Genomic DNA, 27419 nt, shown 5'->3' with positions numbered 1-27419 from the left:
CTTTTAATTAGACCGAGGCTGCCGAAATCCCATTCAGTGTATGTGGGATTAATAATGTCCTGCTTTCCTGTCGATTAACAGGCCTGTAAATGGTGTAATTTGCTCGTTACATGTTATTGGTTTTTACATACATAACTTGTATAATTTTTATGCTAGTGACTTTTCATTGACAAACAGATCTGATAGTTTAGTTTTAACAAATATGTATCCAAAAAATAGTTTACTATGTCAAGCAGTGAACCAGTTGAGTCATTCAGTGAGTTGCTTATTAGAAATGATGTTCATTGTTACTATGTAGTAGTTTAAGGATTTTGGCTAAGGTCCCAGAAACGTCGTGGGCACGTCCTCAAAGCTGGTCTCTGGATAATTTTTCATATTATTGCACTAAATGTATTGAGCCTATTTTTTAAGTAGTAGTTTGAATGCTTTATTCATTGTTCATTGTTTTATCAATGTTTTATTCAAAACTAACATACTTTTTTTAATAACAGGTGGAGATAGAGTCTGGGCAGCAGCAACATGACAACCATGATTATGATAGGGATGGGTATCAAGTACAGGTATACTTACTGATTTGGTTCCTGACTTGTTCAGTACCAAAAATATATATAAAGCAATATATAAAGCAACTAATGGTGCTGCTATTTGTATTTTAGACACAACCACATGACATTCAAACCATCTCTAAGTGTATGGCAGAAAGGATCCAGGATCAAGAGATCATCCATCATGAAGACTGTGTTCAAAAGAACCCAGAAAATCATCGGTAAAAAACTAAACCTCATTGTTTCAGTGTCACTCAGGCACAACTATAGATTTAAATTGATTTCAGTGGCTTAAATATTTATATTTCAGGCCTCCCTGACCCTTCTGTTGTCCTGGATGTGAAGACATGCTGGAACTGCATTTTCTCATGGTTGAAGGAGTTGTGCAGTGGTATCCTTCCTGGACCCACACAACAAAATGCTCAGGAGGAGAGACAGGTAATCCACAGGGTTGGATTTATCATTTCAATTACTCATAGCTAGATAGATATCAATTGATAGTCTAATTCCAGAGCCTGTGAATGATTTTGTTTTTTCCTCAGTCAGGAGACATTTTGTTGAAATTGTTGATGCTCGTATGATTGTCATATGTCATGGTAACTTACAACAGTGGTTTTCAAACCTGGACCTGGGGACACACAGCACTATACATTCTGCACATCTCTCTTTACTGACAGATTTGTTCATGAAGCTCTTTCTTAAGGAGCTGATGATCTGAAGAAGGTGGGTTTAACAAGAGAGACATACAAAATGTGCAGTGCTGTGGGTCACCTGGACCACAATTGTAAACCACTGCCTTCATGAGCACCTCCTGTGCTCCTGATCATTTTTAAACATGTTTAAAAAATATTTGAGTTGGCCTGAATTTGACCAATGTAAGACTCCCCTATTTCTAAATCATACACAACCACATCACTTTGCTGTGTTTCCCACAGGATTTGTTTGAGACTTTGGGGGCTGGACCTTCATCTGTCTGGGGCATGGCCTAGTGTACAAAAGTATGTACTGTACATTTTAAACTTAATTTTTTTATCTGGTGCACTTTGTATTAAGAGCTCCAACCCATGCTTAGTGTGGAAATTTAACAAAGAAAAAAAGTCAATGCAAATGACGTATCCCTCTTTTTGGTTATTGTGGACTCTTCATGAATAAGTTTTAAGCTAAATCTCCTTGCCAGGACACCTAATAGTAAGATCAAATTCTCTGTGAACATGGCCACAGATTGTGCCTTTCCTTTAGAAGCTGGAGAATAACTTAAGATTTTAAAAGGAAGATTTGCAGTTTTATACAAACTTATTCAAACTGTCTATAAAATTAATTGGTTAATTAGTTTTATTTATATTTTATGTGGATTCAAGGGAAAGGTGAAAAATGAGAAGGCCTAGGAATGACTGAGGAAGGCAGCCGTGAGGAAAATGAAGTAATCATCAGAATGTAAGTTCTTTGCAATCTGTGCATTGTTTATTACAAGGTGTGTTTTCATTTAAATTCAAAGCTGAATTTTCAGCATCAGTACTCCAGTTGTAAGTGTTCAAAATCATTCTAATATGCTGTGTTGCCCAATTTAGTTGTGTACACTAGGTTGGAGTCACTTAAGTTTTTTTTTCTTTATGAAGACCTTAATAGCAAGGATGCATTAAACTGATCTGAAGTGGTAGTAAAAACATTTATAATGTTACAAAAGATTAAAAAAAAAAGGTTTTAAACCTTAACTATGTATTCATAAAATTATCCTAAAAAAATCACAGTTTACACAGAAATATTAAGTAGCACAACTGTTTTCAACATTGATAATAATCAAAAATGTTTCTTGAGCATCAAATCATATGAGAATGATCATGTGAAACTGAAGACTGGAGTAAAGGCTATTGAAAAATTCACCTTTGCATTTGAAATGCATTTTAAAGTGTATTTGAAAAACAACAGAAAACATTTTAAATTAAAATAGTTCACAGTATTATTGTTTTGTATTGTAAGTTAAATATAAATATAGCTTTGGTGTGCAGAAGAGACTTCTATCGAAAAACATGAAAAAAAAACTGAAAGACTGCAGATTTTGACTGGTTGTGTGTACATACAGTAGCAACATTAACAAGGTGATTCTCCCTTTCAGCTGCCAGAGAAGGATATTGACAGTACAGCCTCAGGATAGCGAAGAGGAAGAAAAACACCTTTGACATAATTTTCTCATACATTTGCCATGTGTTATTATAAAAACAATAAACCTGACTACAATAATATGGTCAATTTTATTAAAAGTTTCAAGTTTGCAAAGAATCTGGAGTATGTGGCACTGCATTAGAGGTACTCTTTGCTGAAAAAGACCAAGTGCTGAGCAGGAACCTTATTCTTTAGCAAAACTCCTCATCAAATCTCCAAGAGTAGATCAAGAGTGAAGTGTCACCCTCCTATCCTTTCCTCAGAAGAGAGTACCTTCTGCTGCTGTGGTAAGAAAGACATTCTTCTTTTTCTCTCACAACTGTCCACAACCTAAATTCTCAGCAAAGAGTCTTCTCCACAGCTGGGGACAGAGATCTCCGATTTTTCTGAAAAGTCAACAGGCTCATTTTCTGTATGTTTTTTGGGTGGGCCTAATACAGGGGAGATGTAATCTCTACATTGTTATATTAACATGTTCTTACTGTTTATTAATGTTTCTATTTTCTTTATTTCTGTTATATTCTGAGAAGAACTATGGTCCTTTTGGTAATTGTTTAGGTTTTGCTTCTGATAGTGAAGCAGTATTAAAGCACATCACCACCAGATATTTGTAGCAGGTGTTTCATACACAGGACACTCAGAAAACAAATTAACTTAAAGTAATACAGAAATCACTACTGAATTGTTTCTATCTTTGTATCAGTATTTTTGTACCAAATTAGGGGAGTTCTGTTAATAAGAGTACTCATAATTATTACTCTACTATACCCATCATTAATTAAATATTTAATCTTTTTCAGTAAAAGTAAAACATTTTAATCAGTAGTTGTATCATTCTTTACTTTGTACTTTATGTGATGGTTTGAATTATCTGTGTGAATGTCTTGCCAGCACTTTACATGGTTAAATAATAGGTGTCATGTTTAAAATGCAATGGCTTAGTATGTGTAGAAAATAACACTGAATAAATTGTGATTTAATAAATGAATGCACTGTTTTTGCTAATTTTCTGTTGGAATTTAATGATTTTGTATTGGTTTGCATGTATGCAGTGAATATATTCACTAAAAAACTACAACAATTTGAAAACATAAGAACTTAGTGTTTTTTTTTACAGCAGAAAATGTTTGAGTTTGTCATTATATACTGATTTCAAGGTGGTAGTAGCACATCCTCGGACAGGACTAAAGGTGAGAAGCAAATATTAAAAATACTGGGAAGGTGCTAGTTTGGTCGTTAGGACGTACTTGCCACGTCCTAGCAACGTAACACGATAACGTCGCTACGACGAATATGGGAATCACAAAGTTACGTCGCTGGTACGTTATTTGGAACGTCGCCGCGACCAATGTGGTCCTTTATAGTAACGTCCTCACGACGTGCCAGTTTGGTCGTGGAGACGTACTCACCACGTTCCAGCAACGTACCAAATAACGTCGCTACGACGAATATGGGAATCACAAAGTTACGTCGCTGCAACGTTATTTGGTACGTCGCTGCGACGAATATGGTCCGGTCCAGTAACGTCATCACGACGTAACTGTGTTAGCTGGGCTGTCCCTTTAAGTCCTTGTTGTACTCAGGATGACTTCTGTAGCATCTGAAGTGACAACGAGATGTTTTTACACACGTTTAATTCAACTCAGAGGGACATGAATGCATAACCTCCAGTTACACATGCAAAATAATATTTTGATATTTTAAACATAAATATTTGGAATATGTTAAATGTGAAATTAAAACCGCCAGTAGGTGTCAGTAAGTCCATGTTAATGAGTCATTGCGATTGAACCGAATCATTTAAACGGTTCATTCATTCAAGAACGAAACACCGTCATTTCGCAGAGACGTAAATCAGTGCCCTGGCAGTGTTTGGAAAGATTTTTGTCGGCGAAATAAAGTAAAAACAGGCATTATTGTGTCTAAAATGCAAGTTCTTTAACATTAACTTCTTGTTTATTGAACTGTTGTATAAAATCAATATCAAATTTGTAATCATGCAGGTTTTTGGCGGAAAACGTGGCACTCTTCGCGTGATACTGATTATGAAATTACTTAAATATATTTTCTCCCCCTCCCCATATCATACGTGCTCAATCTACATGCATTTTAATAGACTTAATTATGCAGTGACAAAACGCACTGTAAACACGCTTCCTCAGTCTAACTTAATCTTCATCACATAACGTTAACGCATTCGTGCAGTGCACTCTGTCAGGCGTGTTTTATTTGGTTTTTGCGATATACAGAATAATGTCAAAGCCCACATTGTTGAAACAACGTTACCAAAGACGATATATGTCGCACACCCCAACCCAGAGATCTGTATGTTCTAAATTAGGTTATAAACGCCAACATGACACCAGTAAAAGCGTGAATTCACAGTTATTCGGCAAAATACAATGTAATGTACGTGATTCATGACTTAATAAATACAAAGCTCAGTACTTACCATAACTTTAAGGATAGAAAATCCGTCTGTAAATGATGTTCTGTCGCCCCTCAGCATCGTCTCCGCTCTCTTGTTCTCCCGCGCACAGGAATTTGAATTCACTCCACCAACGGTTTCTCTCAGGCGCATGCGTACTCGCCTTTTCTGCTGCAAAGCTTGTTCGGCTAAAACAGATTTTTCACTTCTTCTTGGTAGATTGGCTGAGCACAATTTAATATGTTTGGCCAATTTAAATTTTTCATTTTAACTTCAGACCTTCAACTAAAATTACTACAATGCATTATTTTGTTTGGGGATAATTATTGGGAAGCAATTAATTGAGTCAATATTTATTTGTCAGAAATTGAAATTTTTTACAGTGTTGTTAATTGAAGATGCAGGACAGCCACCTAGTAGTGCATTACAATAGTCCAGTCTAGACGTCATGAATGCATCAACTGATTTTTCTGCATCAGAAACAAGTAACATGTTCTGTTATAGTTTACTGTAATAGTTACTCATTTTGTATTTTAAATATGAAATGATGTAACATGTACTTTGTTACTCTCCAACTCTTTAGCCAAACAATAAAATACAAACCAAAAATCACTCATCATAACTCTGGGTTTAATTAGAAAATATTTCTTAATTGAAATCATGCTTTTAAATTCTGTAGCGTGAAGATAAATGGCAGATTTTGTGTGTTTTTTCTTAAGGAGCTAGTGTTTTTATTTATAATTATATGGTAGTTGTGATAAAAGCACAACAAAATATATGTTACAAATAATAGTTTTTAATTATGGCTATAATTAATGGCTAAAATTAGAAGGAAATGCATTTAATAGAGACAGATCAGTAGCAGTATTTGTATGAGACTGATCTTCATTAACAATAGGCTACTTGGTGATAAGATGCCAATAAGCCACATATTTTGTTTATATGTTGTTTTACATTCCACTTACATTGTTTAATTTGGAGATTTAATGTGAAATTGTTTATTGTCAAATAGTTAGTTTTTAATTATTTGACAGCACTAGTCTAATTGTTTTGATGTCTGTTGCTTTGTGGCATTAAACTGTTGTTAACTTACATTTTTCTTATTTCACCTCAGACCTGATGGCACTGAAAGAGGAGAGTCAAGAACTCAATGTAACAGAAGAGAAAGATCAAAATGAGAAACATGATTTCAAAACCGAACAAAAATCAATTAGTTGCTCACAGAATAAAAAGACTTCATCACTAGAAATAAATAAAAAAACACAAACTTCAAACCTTAATTCTAACATGAGAATTCACACTGAAGAGAGACCTTACAGCTGCCAACAGTGTGGGAAGAGTTTCTCACGAAATGGAGATCTTAAGAGTCACATGAAAATTCACATTGAAAAGAAGCCGTTAATATGCTCTCAGTGTGGAAAGAGTTTTACATGGAAAAAAAACCTTACTGTCCACATGAGAGTTCACACTGGAGAGAAGCCTTTCATCTGCAAACTTTGTGGGAAGAGTTTTACACATAAACATTACTTTACTGTCCACATGAGAATTCACACTGGAGAGAAGCCTTTCATCTGCAAACTGTGTGGAAGGAGTTTCACATGTAATGGAAAACTTAAGATTCACATGAGAAGTCACTCTGAAGAGAATCGATTCCAATGTGATCAATGTGGAAAGAGTTTTACTCTGAAATATTATCTTAATATCCACATGAGAAATCATACTGGAGAGAGACCTTACTCCTGCAAACAGTGTGGGAAGAGTTTCTCACGAAAAGGAGTTCTTAAGACTCACATGAAAATTCACACTGGAGAGAAGCATTTCACCTGCCCTCAGTGTGGAAAGAGTTTCACATATAAAGCAAGCCTTAAGATTCACTTGAGCACTCACACTGGAGAGAAACCTTTCACCTGTGAACAGTGTGGAAAGAGTTTCACACGTAAAGGAAACCTTAAGGTTCACATGACAGTTCACACTGGAGAGAAACCGTACAAGTGTCTTCAGTGTGAGAAGAGTTTCACACGTCAAAGCAGCCTGATATGTCATTTGCAAACTCATTCTGGAAAGAAACTGCCGTTTTCTTCAATGGAAGAAGAGGTTTAGAAAAAGGAGCAATTTCTACAATAATCTACACATTCATTTTGAAATACATTCAATTGTAGTCCAAGTACTAAAACATTGTTTTTCATCTCACTTACAGAACAATCATGCAAATAAGAGACTTTGTCTGTGTTCTTTGTTCAAGAGTGTATTGAGAAAAAAGCTGTGTGAAATCAAGACTGTTTGCACCGGACCTGAATGTGGATTAAATCTGATCACCTTCATGCATCCTTCATCTCTTTTTGATTCACTATAAGGCTTTTTTTGTTTGTTTTTGTACTTCTGAGGCCATACCCGACCATTTGCTTTACTGTAGTTTCAAACATTGAGTGATTACAGTAGATTCCCTCAAATTGTGACTATGAAGAGTATGTCACTCAATTCCATGTGTTGATTTCTCTGAATCAAAATATTAGTCAAACATTTACCTTGCTGGGAAAAGCAACAATGTAACTGGAAGATTATAAATGAATTGACATCAACTGAACAAAATTCCCAATGATTGTATGTGTATTTTAGCTTATTGTTTAGTTAATTTCATTTTAATGTTGTAATATTTGGATAAGTTTATGGACTTTGGAATCCTGAAAATACCAGGCAACTTTAAATTTATGATCAGGAAAAGCATGAAAATATTATTCTAGTTTTGCGCAGATCTTTTTTAAAATCTGCACAGTTCATTCTTTGTTGTGCTTCCAGTAGCCTGTATGTACAGTAGATATACATACTGTTTTCTTTCAAATTAATTTGCTATAATAAACAATCCTAAGCAGTTAGCCTTCATTCATTTTCCTGTTAATTATACATTAAAACAAGTATTTAAAAAAAATGGATTCATTCTCCACACTAGGCTTACTGGCTGCTAGAGCTAGAGCTGAAGGCAGGAAACATTGTGGGCAAATGGCTAGTCCAAATTAGGGATAAATGCATTTAAAGGGATGATTCAAAATGAGATTAAAAACTCATAAGACCTTTGGTCATCATCAAAACTCAAATAATTATACAATAATGCTGCCTCAGTCACATAATCTGCTCTATAACACATCCTAAATCTGAAACCTCTGCAACAGAAAAATGTTTTGAAGGTAGTTTTATAATTTTATGGATGTGAGGGATGTTGTGTGTGAGCAGAAAACACTGTCTGAATCTAAACACTGGGCTCAAATAGTCATCCAAAGAAACAGAGTTTGCAAGCTGGGCTGTAGGGACAATGGAGAACGTCTAGGTTACGTAGGTAACCCTCGTTCCCTTCAGTCGAATCACTTCGACGTTACATATGGGAATCGCCTGAGAGACCAATCATCTCTGAGCCTTATTGAAAAGACCAATGAAAATTGGCGAGTGGACTGCGTGTCAAGCCACTCCCCCGTACATACGGGTATAAAAGATGGCGACGGGCACACTCAGTCAGGTTTTTTCGCTGAAGAGCCGAATCGAGCCGGGGTCAGCGCGACGTCAGGGTCGTGGCAGGGGATGTAACATCTCCGTTCCCTCTTTCAGGGAACGAGGGTTACCTACGTAACCTAGACGTTCCCCTTCAGTCGAATCACTTCAACGTTACATATGGGAACAGACCCATGGAACAGGCCACGACCCTGACACCGCGTTACGCACAACCCACGTGCCGACAGGCGGACGTGCCAGCAGATGGACATTGTAACGTAACCTTCCCAACGCCCTGGGGGCCAAATAAGGGACCCCGCAGGGATGCCAGATGTACTGAAGCAGGGGTTGGGGGGGCGGAGGACATGAAATCTTAACATTTGGAAATAAATAAAATTCAATATATCCATAATTTCTAGGGATACACGAGGGAAACAGCGGCCTTCTGACTGGCCGCTGGAATTACTGAGACATATTGCCACAACCTGCGGGGCGAAGGAGACCCAGGCAGGAGCACAGTCAGGAGCTACTCCGCATCTAGGCCTGACTGCGGGGCATGGAGGACCCAGGGTTCACCGGAGGGAACATGCTGGGAATAGCGCACGGATCCCGTGGGAATGGCGCAGCAAGCCGACACCAGCCGTCCTCCCGCTCACCTGAAGTCTAGGTTAAGACACGGGAGGATACGGCCTCTACGCAAAGGTCGTAGAACCTGGCGAAGGTATTAGGTGTCGCCCAGCCGGCAGCTCTACAGATGGCTGCTAGTGAGGCGCCATGAGCCAACGCATAGGACGAAGCAACACTCCTGGTGGAGTGGGCTCGGATACCTAAGGGGCATGGCTCTCCCTGATATAAGTAAGACAGGGAGATGGCTTCTACCACCCAATGAGCCAACCTCTGTTTGGAGACAGCATTCCCTTTCTGCTGACCTCCGAAGCAGACAAAGAGTTGCTCGGTGCGTCTAAAGTGCCGAGTACGGTCTACGTAGTGGCGGAAAGCGCGGACTGGACACAGTGACGCAGAAGCTGGGTCTGCCTCCTCCGGGGGCAGAGCTTGCAGGTTCACACCTGATCGCGGAAAGGCGTGGTGGGAACCTTGGGCACATAACCGGGCCGGGGTCTCAGGATGACGTGAGAATTGCCGGGCCCGAACTCCAGGCACGTTTCGTTGACAGAGAAGGCTTGTAGGTCCCCTACCCTCTTGATGGAGGCCAACGCAGTCAGGAGCACTGTCTTAAGGGACAGGAACTTTAGCTCGACTGACGCGAGTGGCTCAAAGGGGACGTTCCGCAGGCCCCGGAGGGCGACGGAGAGATCCCAAGAGGGTACGGGGTGCGGTCTGGGAGGATTAATTCTCCTGGCACCCCTAAGGAACCTCACGACCAGTTGGTGCTTCCCAAGGGATGTTCCATCCACTGCATCGTGGTAGGCTGAAATAGCAGCCACATACACTTTGAGAGTCGAAGGGGACAGCCTGCGCTCCAACTTCTCTTGCAGGAAGGAAAGCACTACTGCAATCGTGCATCTCTGGGGGTCCTCTCCTCGAGCTGGTCGGCTGCACGGTTGAGTTCCCCTGGTATGTGAATGGCACGTAGCGATTTCAGCCACGTTTGACTCCAGAGGAGCAGACGGCGGGCGAGTTGTGACATGCGACGGGATCGAAGACCGCCTTGACGGTTGATATAAGCCACCGTCGCTGTGCTGTCGGTACGAACAAGCACGTGCTTCTAACGCAACATCGGTCGGAAGCGACGCAGGGCCAGAAGCACAGCCAACAACTCGAGGCAATTGATATGCCACTGCAGGCGGGGTCCCGTCCAGGACCCCGAAGCTGCTTGCCCATTGCACACAGCACCCCAACCCATGGCGGAGGTATCCGTGTAAACCACAGTATGCCTGGACACCTGTCCAAGGGGCACTCCTGCCCGAAGGAAAACAGGGTCTGACCACGGGCTGAATAGGCGGCGACACTCCGGGGAAACGCCAATCCGGAGCGTGCCACGGTGCCATGCCCGTCTCGGGACTCGATCGTGAAGCCAGCGCTGAAGCGGTCTCATATGAAGCAAGCCCAGCGGCGTCACCGCGGCTGCAGCTGCCATATGCCCCAGGAGCCTCTGAAAAGTTTTGAGAGGAACCGCTGTTTCGTGTCTGAATAACTCCAGGCAGTTCAGCACTGACTGAGCCCGCTCGTTGGTGAGGCGAGCTGTCATGTTGACCGAGTCCAGCTCCACACCGAGAAAAGAGATCCTCTGCACTGGGCAGAGTTTGCTCTTCTCTCGGTTGACCTGAAGGCCCAGATGGCTGAGGTGCCGGAGCACCAGGTCCCTCTGTTCGCATAGCAGTTCTTGCGAGTGAGCTATGAGAAGCCAGTCGTCGAGATAGTTGAGGATACGCAGACCTGTCAGCCAAAGAGGGGACAGGGTGGCTTCCGCAACCTTGGTGAAAATGCGGGGAGAGAGGGACAGGCCAAATGGAAGCACCTTGTACTGATATGCTCGACCCTCGAAGGCAAACCGAAGAAAGGGTCTGTGTCGAGGAAGAATCGAGACATGGAAGTACGCGTCCTTCAGGTCGATGGCTGCAAACCAATCCTGAGGACGAATGCACGTTAACATGCGCTTCGTCGTGAGCATCTTGAACGGCAGCCTGAGAAGGGACCGATTCAGGACTCTCAGATCCAGGATGGGTCTTAACCCACCGCTCTTTTTGGGCACGATGAAGTAGGGACTGTAAAACCCTGACCTCATCTCGGCTGGAGGGACAGGCTCGATTGCATCCTTCGCCAGTAGGACTGCAACCTCCGCCCGAAGCACAGCGGCATGCATGTCCGAACGGACAGTAGTGGGAAGCACGCCCCTGTACCTGGGCGGGCGCCTGGCGAACTGAATCGCATAGCCGAGACGTACCGTCCGAATCAACCACCGCGAGGGGCTGGGAAGCTGAAGCCAGGCTCCCAGCCGCGTCGCAAGGGGTATCAAGGGAACGTTGACCGACGTGACCGCGGTGGGGCAGCCTGAGGGGGGGGAACGGGAAGGGGGCTGGTCCCAGAAGGGGAAATACCTTGGGGACATGTTTGACTGCGATAAGCAGTGCCTACCTTCTTCCCAGGTTCCCACGTTGGCGAAATCCGGCTCCGAGTCCGTCCCTGAGGAGTGGAAGTGCTGCTCAGGAAGGGAACACGGGGCCGAGGCCCCAGAGGTGAGAAAACTAGCGGAGGTGAGAGGTGAGAAAACTAGGCGCTCCACCTGGGGAATCGCCACATAACTCTTGGCCGCCCCACCATTGAGGGTGGTGAGGGGCGAGGAGCTGGGGCGAGGCCGAGATGAAAAGGGGGCCCGCCAGGTTTTGGTCAGCTCCTTGTGCACCTCCGGGAAGAAGGGAACCGGGGGAGAACGCGGAACCGTCGCGGGAGCTCTCCCCAGGAACCATTCATCCAGCCTGGACGGATCGGTCGGAGGCACCGGGGGCGCCTGCAGACCGATGGCCCTGGCGGCTCGGAGGAGCATAGCCGACAGCTCGGGGTCCACATCAGGCGGAGCAGCCGCCGCAGGGGGGGGCTGCGCCGCCGGAATGTCCCCCTCGCCATCCGACTCTCCCTCTGACGCAGCGACAGACATCTCCTCCTCCTGAGGAGCCCCAAAGGAGACGCTCAGCCCGGGGTTAGCCGGGGAAGCGTACTGCTCCGGGAACTCTACGGGATCACGCTGGGGTGGGGAAGGCCGCAGGGCTCTTTTGGAAGCCGGCGGCACGTTCTGCACCGTAACTCGTAAGTCCCCCTCGTGTCTCGCTACGGCGGCCGAAAAACATGAACGGTCCAACGGCCTGCCGCGGGACGACAAGGGGAGCGGCCTCGAGAACGAGCGGCAGGACTTCAACGTGACCATGGTCATGCGTTCGCAATGAACGCACGAACCATCCGTGAACGCTGCCTCAGCATGTGCTCGGCCCAGACATGTGACGCAGCGTTCATGTCCGTCCGAGGAGGTGAGGAAACTGCCACACCCAGAAGCGCACGGTCGGAACGACATTCTGAAAAGAACGCGTTACACAGCCGTGAGAAATTGCTCTTTTAAGTCCCGGTCTGCCCAGGGAGGGACCGAGGCACGCTGTGCGCTGGGGCACACTCACTGGAGCGCAGGAAGGCTTCTTGAAGCCGTGAAAACGGCCACCCGCAGGATCCCGCTGACGGCTGCAAAGCTCTTTTTAGAGACCGATGTTCTGATCGGCAGCACGTCAGCGGGGAAGAGCAGCAGGAACTTTTCTTTAATCTTAAGCTCATGAGACGAGGCTCTGAAGCGAAAAAATCTGAATGAGTGTGCGCGTCGCCATCTTTTATACCCGTATGTACAGGGGAGTGGCTTGACATGCAGTCCACTCGCCAATTTTCATTGGCCTTTTCAATAAGGCTCAGAGATGATTGCTCTCTCAGGCGATTCCCATATGTAACGTCGAAGTGATTCGACTGAAGGGGAACTGAGATTTACACAGGAGCAAGACTGTAATTGCCTTTGAATGTGATGAGCAGTAATTTATATTAAATATGACAGATAATAGTTAACTAATGAACTAATGTAGATAATTAATGTACTGTTTTATTTCAACAGCAAACAAGGAAATGATTTAGTAATATTAAATATTACTTTTGTGTGTTATATGTATTAAAATGTATTGCAATACTTGAAAAAGTATGTGTAATATGTAGATCATAAAACTAAACAAATGAAAACATATGGTGTAAATATCTCTAAACTGAAGTTTAGCAAAAATGGAGACATATGGTGCATTTGAAACCCCATACAACAAAGTTTCATGTGAACACCTGACAACTGGACAACATTTTGTGTTATGAATGTGTTTATTTATTCAGGCATGTCATAGAAAATTACTACAGTAACGCAACATTTAAGACATGTCAGAATTACCTGGAATACTTGTTATTTAACACATATTAGATATTGCTGACATTTTCTAGATAATTTAATACATTGATGAAAGACTATTTGTAGCAAAGTTTGATTATTTATTACTTTCCCATTTCAAGATTCATAAAATGCAGCAGTAAACCAACAATAAAGTCATGTCTGTAATGTATGGATGTCTGTTGTTGGTTTGGTAGTTGTCACATCCACTGCTGCTCTGAGCTCTGGATCAGCTGCTGTCCGTGGTGCTGAACACCATTACAAGTTAAATCAAGAATCAAGTCAGGATCATTTAGCTTCAGTTCTGTGAGTTTATTATGCTTTATAAACCAGTGAACTGACATATTTTTAAGGAAATGTGTGCTCTTCATTATTTTCTATGTTGATATGTTTGCTTTTTTAACAAATAATGTATAACAACTCTATACATTAGAAATATGGTTTATAGCAGATGTAAACAGTGATTGACAACTATTAATCTGAAGGGCAGGGTCGGGTGGGGTTGCTACAAACCATTAATGTTTATTTGACTGGAGAGAATACAACCTTGCACCTCTTTTGCAATGTCTGTTTCGCACTTTCCACCAAACACAACACACTACACCACACACAGCTTTTAGGGCGCTATAGTGCCTCCCCCTGCACTCACCCATCACCACAGCCCTGCAGGGGGGCCCTAGAATTTACGCCCTGTCCCTAGTGCTTCCTTGTGGAAAGAAAAACATTTACTAGAGTGCAAGTGTCCTGAGAAACTGAGTTTAAGAGAGAAACTGAGACCTAAAGCCTCATTGCTCACAGAGTCCGAAATGTTTGTCTGAAATTGCTTGTTAAAATATAAATACAATCAGGTTAAATTTTTTTGCATTTTTGCATCCTTAGCAAGAATTTTGATAGGAAAGGATGATGAATACGAAAAAAAAAAAAAAAAACGCATCAAAAAATTTTGGATTAAGTGTAAAATGAATCTGCAGCAAGAGTCATTCAGAAGCTTCAACTGAAGATCAAGGATTCCGAACATTCTATTTATGTTAATGACTCTGTCATTGTGACATCATACTGCGTATCTGAATCTGGCAGTGTGTTCTTTGTGAGCAGTAAGTAAGTAAACAAATTGAACTCATTATATTGCCCCCCTGCAGGACTGGTGTAGTGTGTTGTGTTTGGTGGAGGGGGGTGACACAGTGATTAACAAACGAGGTACAGGGTTGTATTCTCTCCGGTTAAATGAGTGTTAACAGTTTATAGCGACCCCACACAACCCTAACTTTTAGATTAATTGTTATTCATCACTAGTAACACCTGCTATTAACCTTATTTACATCATATCTGTAGAAGAAAAAGTGTAGACAAGGTGCATCCTATATTGCTTCCTATTATCATGAATCAGTTCTTAAACACGAATTCAGTCACTGGCAAAGTAGCAATGGAGAAACTGATCTTTCAGTATCTCGAGTCAATGGAATCAATCTGTCTTTGTCAGGTGACGGTACACTCCCAACAATTAAAGTGCATTTTGGATATCACCGCCATTTGTAAGGTATGAAAGCCGAGCTGTTCTGTAGTTTCAAAATGGTATGTTGTTGTTGTGTTAAAGTCTGTGATAATATATTACACGATAGAAAAAGTTAAAAACTCACTATGAAGAAAGATATTAAGGTCTCCTACTTGAAAAAACACTAGACAACATGCAGCGGAAATAACCGAAAGGTGTCGGATGGCCTGGAGCTGGGCATGTAGATATTTAGCTTGTCGCAATTTGACAGATAGGCTCCCTGCAGTATTTCGTCTTCTCCAGGATACTGTTCATGAAAGTAGTGGGCATCACTCAGTAGAAGCACGAGGCTTACTAACACAACTTGATCTAAGTTTTATTAGTGTTTTGACCTTTAACAAAATACTTGGCCAGTCAATTTTTGTCTGATATGTTCCAGCCACCTTTAGTGGACTCTGCAACAGCTGTTAATCTTGTTGAAGCATTGCTTGACACGTTTCAGTAGCACAGAGATGCTAACTTTTTTGAGGACATGTGGAAAGAGGTGGAGGAAATTGTTGTGCCAAGTCAGTTTAGAAAGAGACCATGGAATGAGATTGTGTATCCATAATTACTTCCTCAACTGGTGCACGTAGAGAGAACTTGGGTGACTTTAAAAGGCATATATTCAATCCAGTGATTGAGTCATTCATAGGTGAGATGCAAAGAAGATTCTCTAAGATAAATTGTGAATTTATGCATAGAATCCAAGTGCTCCGCCCTAAAAGCAGCACTTTGTTGCATGAAGAACCCGGAATTCTGCACTTAAGCTGATCAAAAACCATCTAGAACAACAATAGGAGAAGAAAGACTGAGCCATCTAAGAGTTTTGAGCATTAAATCAAGATGGGCTAAATCATTAAATATGGACAAGTTTGTAAGGTATTTTAGCAGCAACCATAAAAATCAAAGAATTGTAATTTTTTATGAACCAAGTACATATACCTGTTATAGGCCACATTTTACTTAATCCACTGTAAACTAAATCCAACGTATTAGGTCTTCTTGTTTTGTCAGTATTTACAGTTGTGAGGCTGAAGGTGTAACGGAGGCGGAGAGAGTTGGATCCAAATGCAAGGCTTTATTATGATGATCGTAGACAGGCAGACAGGGTAGAAAACACCAGCAGACAACAACAGCGAAGACAATCCAAGATGCGTAATCCAACAAAACAGGCGTGGGTCAAATCCAGGTGGGCAGTCCAAAGGAAACAATGAAATGAAAACAAGGAACTAGAAAGCTAAGGCTAAGACCGGGAAAAACAAAAACAGAACTATGGCTAGGGAAAATAACAAGGAGACTAGGAAAACCTGAGAGCAAGGGAAAACGCTTGGTAATGTCCGCAACAGCAAATCAATACTTCGCAGTGTGTGTGTGTGTTGAGCTTGCTTTTATGGGTGACAAACAGGAAGTAACCAGTGAAGCAGCAGAGGGAGCAGCAACAGTCAGTGAGGGGCAAGGCTCCCTCTGCTGGTCTGGTGTAACATAGCCCCCCCCCCCAAAGAGCGGCTTCCAGACGCTCCAAAAGGTCTTAGCAAACAGTCCTGGGGGGCGGTGGGGGGGAGCCAAGGTGGAGCAAAGGGACGACGGGGGGCCAGATCCATGAGGCGGTGGAGGACCTAGGGGCTGAGGCAGGACTGGTTGGGCAAAGGTCCTCCAGAAGGGAGTAGGAGATACGGGAGCCCTCCAGGGCAGAGCTGGAGGCGGAGCAAGAGGCTTAGGAGCCCTCCAGGGCGGAGCAGTAGGCTTAGCGACCCTCCGGGGCAGAGCAGGAGGCGTAGAAGCCCTCCAGGGCGGAGCTGGAGGCGGAGCAGTCCTCCGAGGCAGAGCAAGAGGCTTAGGAGCCCTCCAGGGCGGAGCAGCCCTCCGGGGTGGAACAGGAGGCGCAGGAGCCCTCCGGGGCGGAACGGGAGGCGCAGGTGCCCTCCATGGCGAAACGGGAGGCGCAGGAGCCCTCCAGGGCGGAACAGGAGGCGCAGATGCCCTCCAGGGCGGAACAGGAGGCGCAGGAGCAATCCAGGGCGGGACAGGAGGCGCAGGAGCCCTCCAGGGCGGAACAGGAGGCCACATCATGGACTGGGACCTGGGGAGAGCAGAGACAGAGGAGGCAGACAGAGCAAGGAGAGAAGTAGAGAGTTCGTAGGAGCACGCTGCCTCCATAGCCGTGACTGGGCAGACAGGAACTTCAGGAACGGCTGTCGTGGTCGTGACAGAGACAACAGGGAGCCTAGGCGATTCCCAGAGCAGGGAATCTTGGCGGGGCAGGCAGAGCAAAGAGTCTAGGCGGAGCAGGCAGAGCAGGGAATCTTGGCGGCGCAGGTAGAGCAAGGAGTCTTTGCGGAGCAGGCAGAGCAGGGAGCCTTGGCGGAGCAGGCAGAGAAAGGAGTCCCGCTATCAACGCCGCCTCGAGGAGAGGCATTGGCGCAGTGGGTTGTTTGGCTGGCAAGGCTTCATGAGCACAGTGTGCAGTCCACACACTAAAATTGGCAATTGCCATCACCAGTAATGCGGTGGTAGGTGGGAGGCCCATTGGGTCTGAGGGCGTGTGGCTTGGGAGTGTTGGCTCTGCGTGGCTTGGGAGCGTTGGCTCTGCGTGGCTTGGGAGCATTGGCTCTTCGTGGCTTGGGAGCGTTGGCTCTGCGTAGCTTGGCAGTGAAGGAGCAGCTGTGACCTGACTTGGCTCCGAGGGAACAGCTGTGAGTTGACTTGGCGTGACAGGAACAGCTGTGACTTGAACTGGCTCTGAGGGAACAGCTGTGACTTGAACTGGCTCTGAGGGAACAGCTGTGACTTGACTTGGCTTTGAGGGAACAGCTGTGACTTGACTTGGCTCTGAGGGAACAGCTGTGACTTGACTGGGCTCTGAAGGAGCGGCTGTGACTTGACTTAGCTCGGAGGGAACGGCTGTGACTTGATTAGGCTTGGAGGGAACGGCTTTGCCTTGGCTTGGCTCGGAGGGAACGGCCGTGACTTGACTGGACGTTGAAGAAGCGGCTGTGACTTGGCTTGGCTCTGAGGAATTAGCTGTTTGACTTGACTCAGGAAGAGCTGCTTGACTTGACTCAGGGTGTGCTGCTTGACTTGACTCAGGGAGTGCTGCTTGACTTGACTCAGGGAGTGCTGCTTGACTTGACTCAGGAACCTCAGCTGAAACGTGACTTGACTTGACAGGAACAGCAACTGTAACTTGACTTGACCTGACAGGAACAGCAGCTGTAATGTGACTTGACTTGACAGGAACAGCAGCAGTAACGTGACTTGACTTGGCAGGAACAGCAGCAGTAACTTGACTTGACTTGGCAGGAACAGCAGCTGTAACTTGACTTGACTGAGGAACCGCATCTGAAGGGACAGCCATGATAGGTGCAGACTCTGGAGCAGAAGACATGACGTGAGCGGGCTCTGGCTTGGCAGACATGACATTGGCAGTAGCTGGCTTGGCTGGCGTGGTGTTAGTAGATGCTGGCTTGACTGACGTGGCTTTGGCTGACATGGAGTTAGCAGGCGCTGGCTGTAAGAGACCGACTGTTCGTACTGACAGCAGTGGTGGGTCCTCCAAACTGGATATTAGTCTCTGATAGGCCATGGAAGGGTGAGGGTCTGATGCTGCAGCCACCATTTTGACGACAGACTCAGGTATGGCGGCCATCTTGCGTGCAGGCTCAGGCGTGGCGGCCATCTTGGGTGCAGGCTCGGATGTGGCGGCCATCTTAGCAGCGGGCTCTGGCATGGCGACCATCTTTGCAGCAGGCTCTGGCGTGGCGGCCATCTTTGCAACAGGCTCTGGCGTGGCGGCCATCTTGCGAGAGGACTTGGGCGTGGGAGCCATTTTGGGCAGTGGTTCTGGAGAGACAGCCATCTTGTGAGAAGACTTGGGCGTGGCGGTAGCCATCTTGAGTGCAGACTCTGGAGTGGCGGCAGCCATCTTGTGAGCAGGCTCAGGAAAGGCGGCCATCTTATGAACGGGTTTAGGAGGAACAGCCATCTGGTGAACAGGCTTGGGGATGGCGGCCATCTTGTGAACGGGCCTTGGGGTGGCAGCCATCTTGCGAGAGAACTTGGGCGTGGTAGACCTCTTGTGAGCTGGGTCCAATAGGGCGGCCATCTTGAACGCAGACTCAGGAAGAATAGTCATCCTGTGAGCAGGTTCTGGAAAGGCAGCCATCTTGTGAACAGGTTCAGGAATGACAGCTATCTTATTAACAGGCTTTGAGATGGTGGCCATCTTGTGCTGTAGCTCTAGGCTGGCAGATATCTTGTGCTGAGACTTTTCGAGTATACCCACAGTGAATGGAGATCCACAATACAATAACACAAAGTCAATAAATTGTGCGAGGGTCCAACTAGGGTCCTCATCGGGTAAATTCAAACTGATCTCAGTGTCCAAACCGCTCCAAAAACATTCCTTCAACATCGATTCATCACAAGGTGCCAGGTGACTGTACGTAATAAATTCCTCAACATAACATTCGATGGGACGGCCATCTTGAAAAATGGAGCAGAGTAAACTTACGGGGTTGGACAAACTTCCTGCTGAATCCATTCTTGGAGGGTAGTTCTGCTGGTGGGAAAAGCCGCTGGATCCGGGTGTGGCGAAGTATTCTGTAACGATTGCGGAGAGAGTTGAGTTGAGTTGAGTTTTTTTGAAAACTGAATATTGCAGTATTCATTACCAAAAGATCTCCCCTAAATATGAAATAAATATTATTTAACTAAAATATAGAACATTTAACTAAAATATATATGATCACAATACAAGTAATACTGTTACGTTTATGTCTGTTTTTGTTCATTGGTTTCACCCGTTGTCTCCCCCTGTCGATCTGTGTGTAATGGTTTAACCCTCATCACCGTCATCTGTTTCACCTGTGTGTAATCATCAGTTTGCTTTATAAGTCAGTCTCTGTTTTCAGTTCCCTGTCGGTCGTTAAACGTTGTACTCGTGTAGGATGTTTCTGTGTTCCTGCCTGTTCCTGCTTATTCATCGGAAGATTATATTAAATATTAGAGTTTATTGTATCTCTCGTCTCGTCAGTCCTGCACGTAAAAGAAAAACATATTAATGTTGCCTCTCCATCACTCTCAATAAAATTATACTATAAATTTCATTGATTTAATAATCACTGCATAATATGCTGTAAAGTTTACCAAAAAGTACTGCAATGACCTGTATAGTGAAGCTGTCGACTATCCTACTTGAACTCATTCAAATGTGTTGACAGCGCTGTTTTGTTTGGAAGTATTGTGAGCTCCATGAACCACATGACCTGGCGAGATCAAAGAAGCATCCCTGCGTCCCAATGTTCATACTATCCATCCTAAATAGTATATGAAATTACAATAAGTGTGTCCCAAAGCATAGTGTGCTGAAAAGAGTTTGCCAAAAGTCCCAGGATGGTCTACTATTTCAGGTTGATTTTTGAAGTGTGGATCCGTGCGCACTCTAATGGTCCAGAACTACAAACATTAATAAAACGCATATCAAAGGTTGAACTCTCTCATCTTTGGCCTGCCTATTAAGATAATTGATAAACTTTTAAATGCTTGAGTCCTCAATTATTCCAAGAAATTCTCTCACATCACTCACCTTTTACATAAACTACACAGTTACAGGAATTTCCCCAGATTTTCAGTGACTCTAATGCAATCAGCATAATAACACTCATTATCACAGAGATCAGGGAAAGTCTTACCTTCAGTCACTGCATTCACATTTAACTCAGGTATTGATCAGCAGGAACATATATATATATATATATACCATTATACCATTTTAATTAAAGATTTCCATTCAGACACAGTCAAAATCAACTTTTTTTAATCCACTTTCAGTGTAATCCTTTAGTTTTATAGACCTTTAATGAAATTCACTTGAACCAATTAAATATTATGAACCAAATATTATTGCCTTTATAGTCCTGTAATTTGATAAAAAAAAAAAAAAAAAATACAGATTTTGCATTTAAAAATAAGACTTTTAATAATAAATTCTATACTCTAACGAACAGGACTTTTATTTTGACCTGGTGAAGACGTCATAAGGCTGCGCTGCGCTCCTGTGATTCGGCTGAAGAAAGGTGAGTGTTTTTAAACCTTTAAAGTGTTTAAATCAAAACGACTCGTTTATAGAATTATATATAAAACTGTGAAATGAATTATTACCCTGTGTAAGTCTGTCATTATTTATCTAGTGACATTAATTAAGGTTATTTTGCGTGAATAAAGCGCTCCGGCACATCAGTAACAGAAACAGCGCGTCTCATTTCGCTCCCTATATCGTGAATCAGTTTATCATGAACACGAATTCAGTCACTGGCGAGTAGTGATGGAGAAACGGATCTTTTGGAAATTCCGAGTCAACTGAATCAATTGATTCACAAAATGATTCACTGTTTCGAATCACCACACGCTGATGACACACTGCTGCACAAAACTGTGTAAATGCAACGAAAATAACATAATAATTATAATAATAATAATAATAATAGTGGTGGGCCGTTATCGGCGTTAACGTGCTGCGTTAACGTGAGACTCATATCGCGCGATAAAAAAAATATCGCCGTTAATCTATTCTCAAAGTTGGGTTGGGAGCTGGGTCTAAACTACGCAAGATATGATGACTTTCACTTTGATATTTTAGCGCGGATGACGTATATCTAGTTGAATTGCAATGTAGGGGGCGAGAACGAGTCTTCAACTTCTGTGAAATTACCACATCAAATGAGACGCGCAAACATGGATGCAGTTATGAAGCCGCTTCAGGGCAGGTGCGTGCGTTGCTAGACCCTTTTTACTGGGGCACGTGCCCCAGTGAAAATCTGCTGTGCCCCAGTAAAATCTCAAGTTTGAGTTATAATTTACTTTGATAATCCCGAAATAAAGACATTATACTATATGCAACAACTGAATTGACGCTTCTAAAAGCAACGCAGTTTATTGGAAGATGCACGCAGATAGGCTATCCGCGCGCCTGTATATTTTACTGGAACGCGCACGTCGTACAGCCTTTTGCGCAGAAGTACTTGGTTACACAAGTTTGTATAGTTAATTGTGTTTTAAATGCAATTGTCAAGCAGTTTGTAATGCATTTTGGAAACAGGAGATGAGCGCCTGGTCTAATGCGCCACCTGGCTTGAGAAACCCGTTCTCAAAGACTTACTTTTAGTCATTATTTGGGTAGCACACATATTCTGAATGCTTTCAGAAGAATTCAAATTAGCCATTTTAATCTAGATTAATCTAGATTAATTTCAAGATTTAATCTAGATTAATCTAGATTAAAAAAATTAATCTATGCCCACCACTAAATAATAATAATAATAATAATAATAATAATCATCATGGGTAATGATTTTTTTATGAACCTGTAATACTTAAAATGTAGCATGCTGTTTCAGTAAAGACCAAGTTAAACTTAATGCAAATAGGAATTATTCATTTCAGTTTATTTTTTCATTATGATCCTGAACTTAAACAGGACAAAGTGTTGAAACAGAGAAAAACTCCTGGTAAATCAACTGAGATCCACGTGACACAATTATCAAGATGGCGTTTATTAAAGAGGAGAGTGAAGACATGAAGAGTGAAGAAACATGCAGTCAAACATGAAGATACTGAGGAACAAACAGGTTGGTTTTCATTCTCAAAGCTGAACTCACTCATTTGATCCTTATTAAAACGTCCAGTTCTACAAAAAATAATAGAAATTAATATTTTTTGTAGTAATTAAACATTTTATTTGTGTAATATTAAAACTTGGATATTACAATATTCAGAGCTTTAAAAACATCAGTCTGCTAGTTATTTGAAGCATTATTCAGCAGAAGCAGCTTACTATAGTTACTGCATGCTGTATACATTAATTCTTGATGTAAAGAGCTTTAAAGAGCAGATAACATGGCCAGTAAGTTTATAATAATGCATAATAAATGTAAATAAAAAGAAAACATCTGTTATGATCTTCCGTCCACCTCAGTTGTATCATCAGAAGTTGATCTAGGATGAGTGTTTCTCCTCTTCTTCACGTAGCAGCAGCACATGTGTGGGATCTTCTTCATATTAAGACCCACAATGTAAACTTGAGGAACAAACTCTCAATAAATCTTTAGCAAGATGATATTTTCAGACAGACTGAGACTAGCTCGTATACGATCCAGTGAGTTAGCATTGTTTTTTACTTACAGCTAAATAATACATATACAAGGAGAATTAATTATTATTATCTATTAATTTAGATAATACCACACACAACTTCTGTATTAAGAGTTATTTTGAAATGTAATATTAGAAGCTACCTTAAGATGATATTTTTGCACAATCATTATCATTTTTGCTTGTGTTATAATAGTGTTAAAAAATAATTCTGCTCTATAACGGATTCCAAGTGCTATGCTATTAATCTGGGCTTAACACGTATTTGTCTTTTCGCCTTAGACATTGTGACAGTGAAAGTGGAGAGTCAAGATCTGAATGAAATGGAAGAGAACGATATAAAACATCATGATTTCATAACTGGAGAAAAATCTTTTAGTTTTTCACTGACTGAAAAAATGTCCTCTCAAAAAAGAGTTTAGAAGACTGGAACTACAAGTCACTTCTTCTGCCAACATTGTGGAAAGAGTTTTAGTAAAAACGGAAACCTTAAAGTCCACATGAAAATTCACACTGGAGAGAAACCTTTCACATGTGATCAGTGTGGAAAATGTTTCCCATATAGGAAAAGCCTTAATATTCACATGAGAATTCACACCGGAGAGAAACCTTACACCTGTCCTCAGTGTGGAAAGAGTTTCACGGTTAAAGGAAACCTTAAGAATCACATATATAGTCACACTGGAGAAAACCCGTTTACATGCAGTCAGTGTGGAAAGTGTTTCAGAAATAACGTTAACCTTAATAATCACATGAGGCTTCATTCAAGAGAGAACGGGTTTAAATGTCATCAGTGTGATAAGAGTTTCACAGACATGAATCACCTTGAGGATCATGTTAAAATTCACATCGGAGAAAAACCTTTCATGTGCCATCACTGTGGAAAGAGTTTTAGATGCAAAGCAAACCTTGAGAATCACATGAGAGTTCACACTGGAGAAAAGCCCTTCACCTGCCCTCAGTGTGGAAAGAGATTCACGGTTAAAGGAAACCTAAAGGTTCACATGAGAATACACACAGGAGAGAGACCTTACAAGTGTCTTCAGTGCGAGGAGAGTTTCACATATCAAAGCGACCTCAAACATCATTTGCAAACTCATTCTGAGAAGAAATTGCCGTTTTCCTCAAAGTGACAAGAGGTTTAAATCCCCTGAACATCTTTATCTTTGTATGACATCTGGTCTCATTTTTAAGTGTCTTGTTTCTAGATTTGATGAATATTTGAATAACTCAAGGGTTATTAAACAATATTTGAAGATGTCCTGGGAGAAAGACCTGGGAATAGATTTTTCAGAAGACACTTGGACTGAGACTCTTCAAGGCGTTAGGTCGTGTTCCATCAGCTCTAACTTTCATCTCATTCAATATAAAGTTGTGCACAGATTGCATTATTCTTGTATCAGTTTCATTCTTCATACTCCTCTGTGTCTCCTTTATGTATTAAATGTAAGTCCAACAAGAGCACATTGGGTCATTTATTTTGGTTGTGTCCACATATTTGTAAGTTCTGGTGTGAATAGTTTTGTTTTTATTCAAGGGCATTTGAGACTGATTTTGCCCATGACCCCATTGTTGACCTATGAGGCTGGTCTTCATATTTGGAGACCAATAGTCCCAATCAAACTCAGGCAGTTCAGTATGTGATGACAATAGCAAAAAAGACAAAAGAAGACAACATATTCTCTGAGGTATGAGTTTATAATGTCTAATAAGGTGTAATAATGCAGCCATTGCATAACTGGATAAATACTAGTAGTGAAAATTTATTTTATATACCCTTTTTTATGCATTTTAAGTATGTTTTCTGTATGTATGTGTACAGGTGCGTCTCAAAAAATTTGAATATCATGGAAAAGTTTTTGTGATTTAATTATACACAGGAAACTTTCTTACTTTCTAGATTCATTGCACACAAACTGAAATATTTCAAGAGTTTTTTGGTTTTAATTCTGATTGATATGACTAACAGCTTAAAAAATCATTATCTCTTCTCAAAAGATCAATAAAAAAACAGAAATGTTCAAGAGCTCCAAAGTAGGTTTAATTATTCACTTAATACTTGGTTGGGGCTCCTTTTACATGAATTACTGCTTCAGTGCGGCGTGGCATTAAGGCAGTAAGCCTGGGGCACTAGTGAGGCATTATTGAAGCCCAGGTTGCTTTATTAGTGGCCTTCAGCTCATCTGTATTATTTAGTCGGATGTTACTTATCTTCCTCTTGACAATACCCCATAGATTCTCAACTGGGTTTGGGTCAGGTCATATCACAGTAATATCATGGTCTGCAAACCAGTTAGAAGTAGTTTTGGCAGTGTGGGCAGGTGCTAAGTCCTGCTGCAAAATGAAATCAGCATCTCCAAAAAGCTTTTCAGCAGAAGGAATCATGAACCTCCAGGTAGACAGCTGCATTGATTTTAGACTTGATAAAGCACAGTGGACCAACACCAGCTGATGACATGGCAGCCCAAATCATCACAGACTGTGGAAACCTCACACTGGACTTGAAGCAGCTTGGATTATGTGTCTCTGCATTTTCCCTCTACACTCTGGGACCTTGATTTCCAAATTAAATGCAAAATTTACTTTCATCTGAAAAAAGGACCTTGGACCACTGAGTAACAGTCCAGTTCTTTTTCTCCTTAGCCCAGGTGAGACGCCTCTTACATTGTTTCTGGTTCAGGAGTGGCTTGGTTCTAGGAATGTGACAGCTGTAGCCTATTTCTTCAAGACGTCTGTGTGTAGTGACTCTTGATGCGCTTGCTCCAGCTTCAGTCCACTCCTTGTGAAGCTCTCTTAAGTTCTTGAATAGGCTTTTTCTGACAATCTTCCCAAGGCTGCGGTCATCCCTGTTGTTGTGCACCTTTTCCTACCACACTTTTTCCTTCCAGTCAACTTTCTATTAATATATTTCGATACAGCACTCTGTGAACAGCCAGCCCTTTCAGCAATGACCTTCTGTGGCTTATCCTCCTTGTGGAGGGTGTCAATGGATTTCTGGACAACTGTCAAGTCAGTAGTCTTCCCCATAGTTGTGGTTGCATGTTCCAAACTAGCCCAGATGAAATCCAGTATTTACACTCAAAATTAATCAAACTAATAAAGCTCAAATTGGAATTTTCTATTTATTTATTTATTTATTTTTTTGAGATACTTATTTTTTTTTATTTTCCTAAGCTGTTAGTCGTACCCATCATAATAAAAAAAACTCTTGGGACATTTCAGTTTGTGTGCAACAAATCTGGAATAAAAGAAAGTTGTTTTGAATTATATTACAACAAATATAGAGATCTTTTTCATGATATTATAATTTTTTAGATGCACCTGTATATATATTAATGTGTATGTGCAATGTGATCTAATGAGAATTTGTATGTACTTTATGTGAAACTTTTGTGTGTTGATTAACAGCTTCAGGCTAACTTTGAAGAACTACTCTACTACTATGCTCAAAGCTATCTGAATACACCTCACACCTACAAAAACTACAGTGGAGAACTATATAACTTCGAAGAACATGATCCACATTTAATTTCCAGTTAGCTCAGAAATATTTTTTAATATAAAAGAAGCTGATAGTTGAAAAAGTTAAAAAAATTAAAAATTAAAACTGTCATCATTTACTTGACATTTTAAAGTGATTTATGGTGAATCAATTTAATATGTTGTCTAATATATAATATTCCTCAACAGTATCTCACAGATGTGGAGTTGAGCTTGCAGTGGCCATCACGCCTGATGACAGCCTTCAGATAATAATGTTGAGGTGAAGCTCTTCAAAGGCCTTGTCATGTCAGGGAAAAAAACAAAAAAACATGAAATATGGGCTGCATTTCAGTACAAATCCAAGACAGGAACTTGGTGTCTTGCATCATAGCCATCCTTGAAACCTGCATCTGTAAATTACAGCCTATTATTAAATGTTTTGCTGAATCATCACACAAGGGCATAGGTTTGTTTTGATAGTTGATCTGTAGTTTATGATGCAGTTCACATCAGATTTTCTTGCCATGAATTTAGTCTTAGTAAACACTGTCAGATATGAAATATCTAAATACAATGCATTACAAATGCAACTTTTTGCTAAATTGTCAAATCTGAATCAAATCAGATTCATCATTTGAGAGGAGGGTGCTCATGCTGCAGTTTGTTTTTTTTTTGGCCACGAGTGATAACCCCCTCAACAACACTGAAGTTCACCGTTGTGTT

The 27419-nt window shown here is 42.0% G+C and overlaps 1 protein-coding gene across 1 annotated transcript; it reads left to right on the top strand.

Moving 5' to 3' along the window:
- The first annotated feature begins 543 nt into the window (after positions 1-543).
- LOC141333357 (uncharacterized) lies at positions 544-24624 on the top strand. The gene is made up of 4 exons (XM_073838340.1): positions 544-560; positions 657-766; positions 6380-7171; positions 23709-24624. The coding sequence occupies exons 1-4, from the start codon at positions 544-546 to the stop codon at positions 24344-24346; spliced, it is 1557 nt and encodes a 518-aa protein (XP_073694441.1). The 3' UTR covers positions 24347-24624.
- Positions 24625-27419: the final 2795 nt, after the last annotated feature.

The sequence above is a fragment of the Garra rufa genome, chromosome 4 (genome assembly GCF_049309525.1).
Source record: "Garra rufa chromosome 4, GarRuf1.0, whole genome shotgun sequence".
Lineage (NCBI taxonomy): Eukaryota > Metazoa > Chordata > Actinopteri > Cypriniformes > Cyprinidae > Garra > Garra rufa.
Note: the sequence above shows the minus strand (reverse complement) of the source record. Positions and strands in the feature narration are given on the sequence as shown.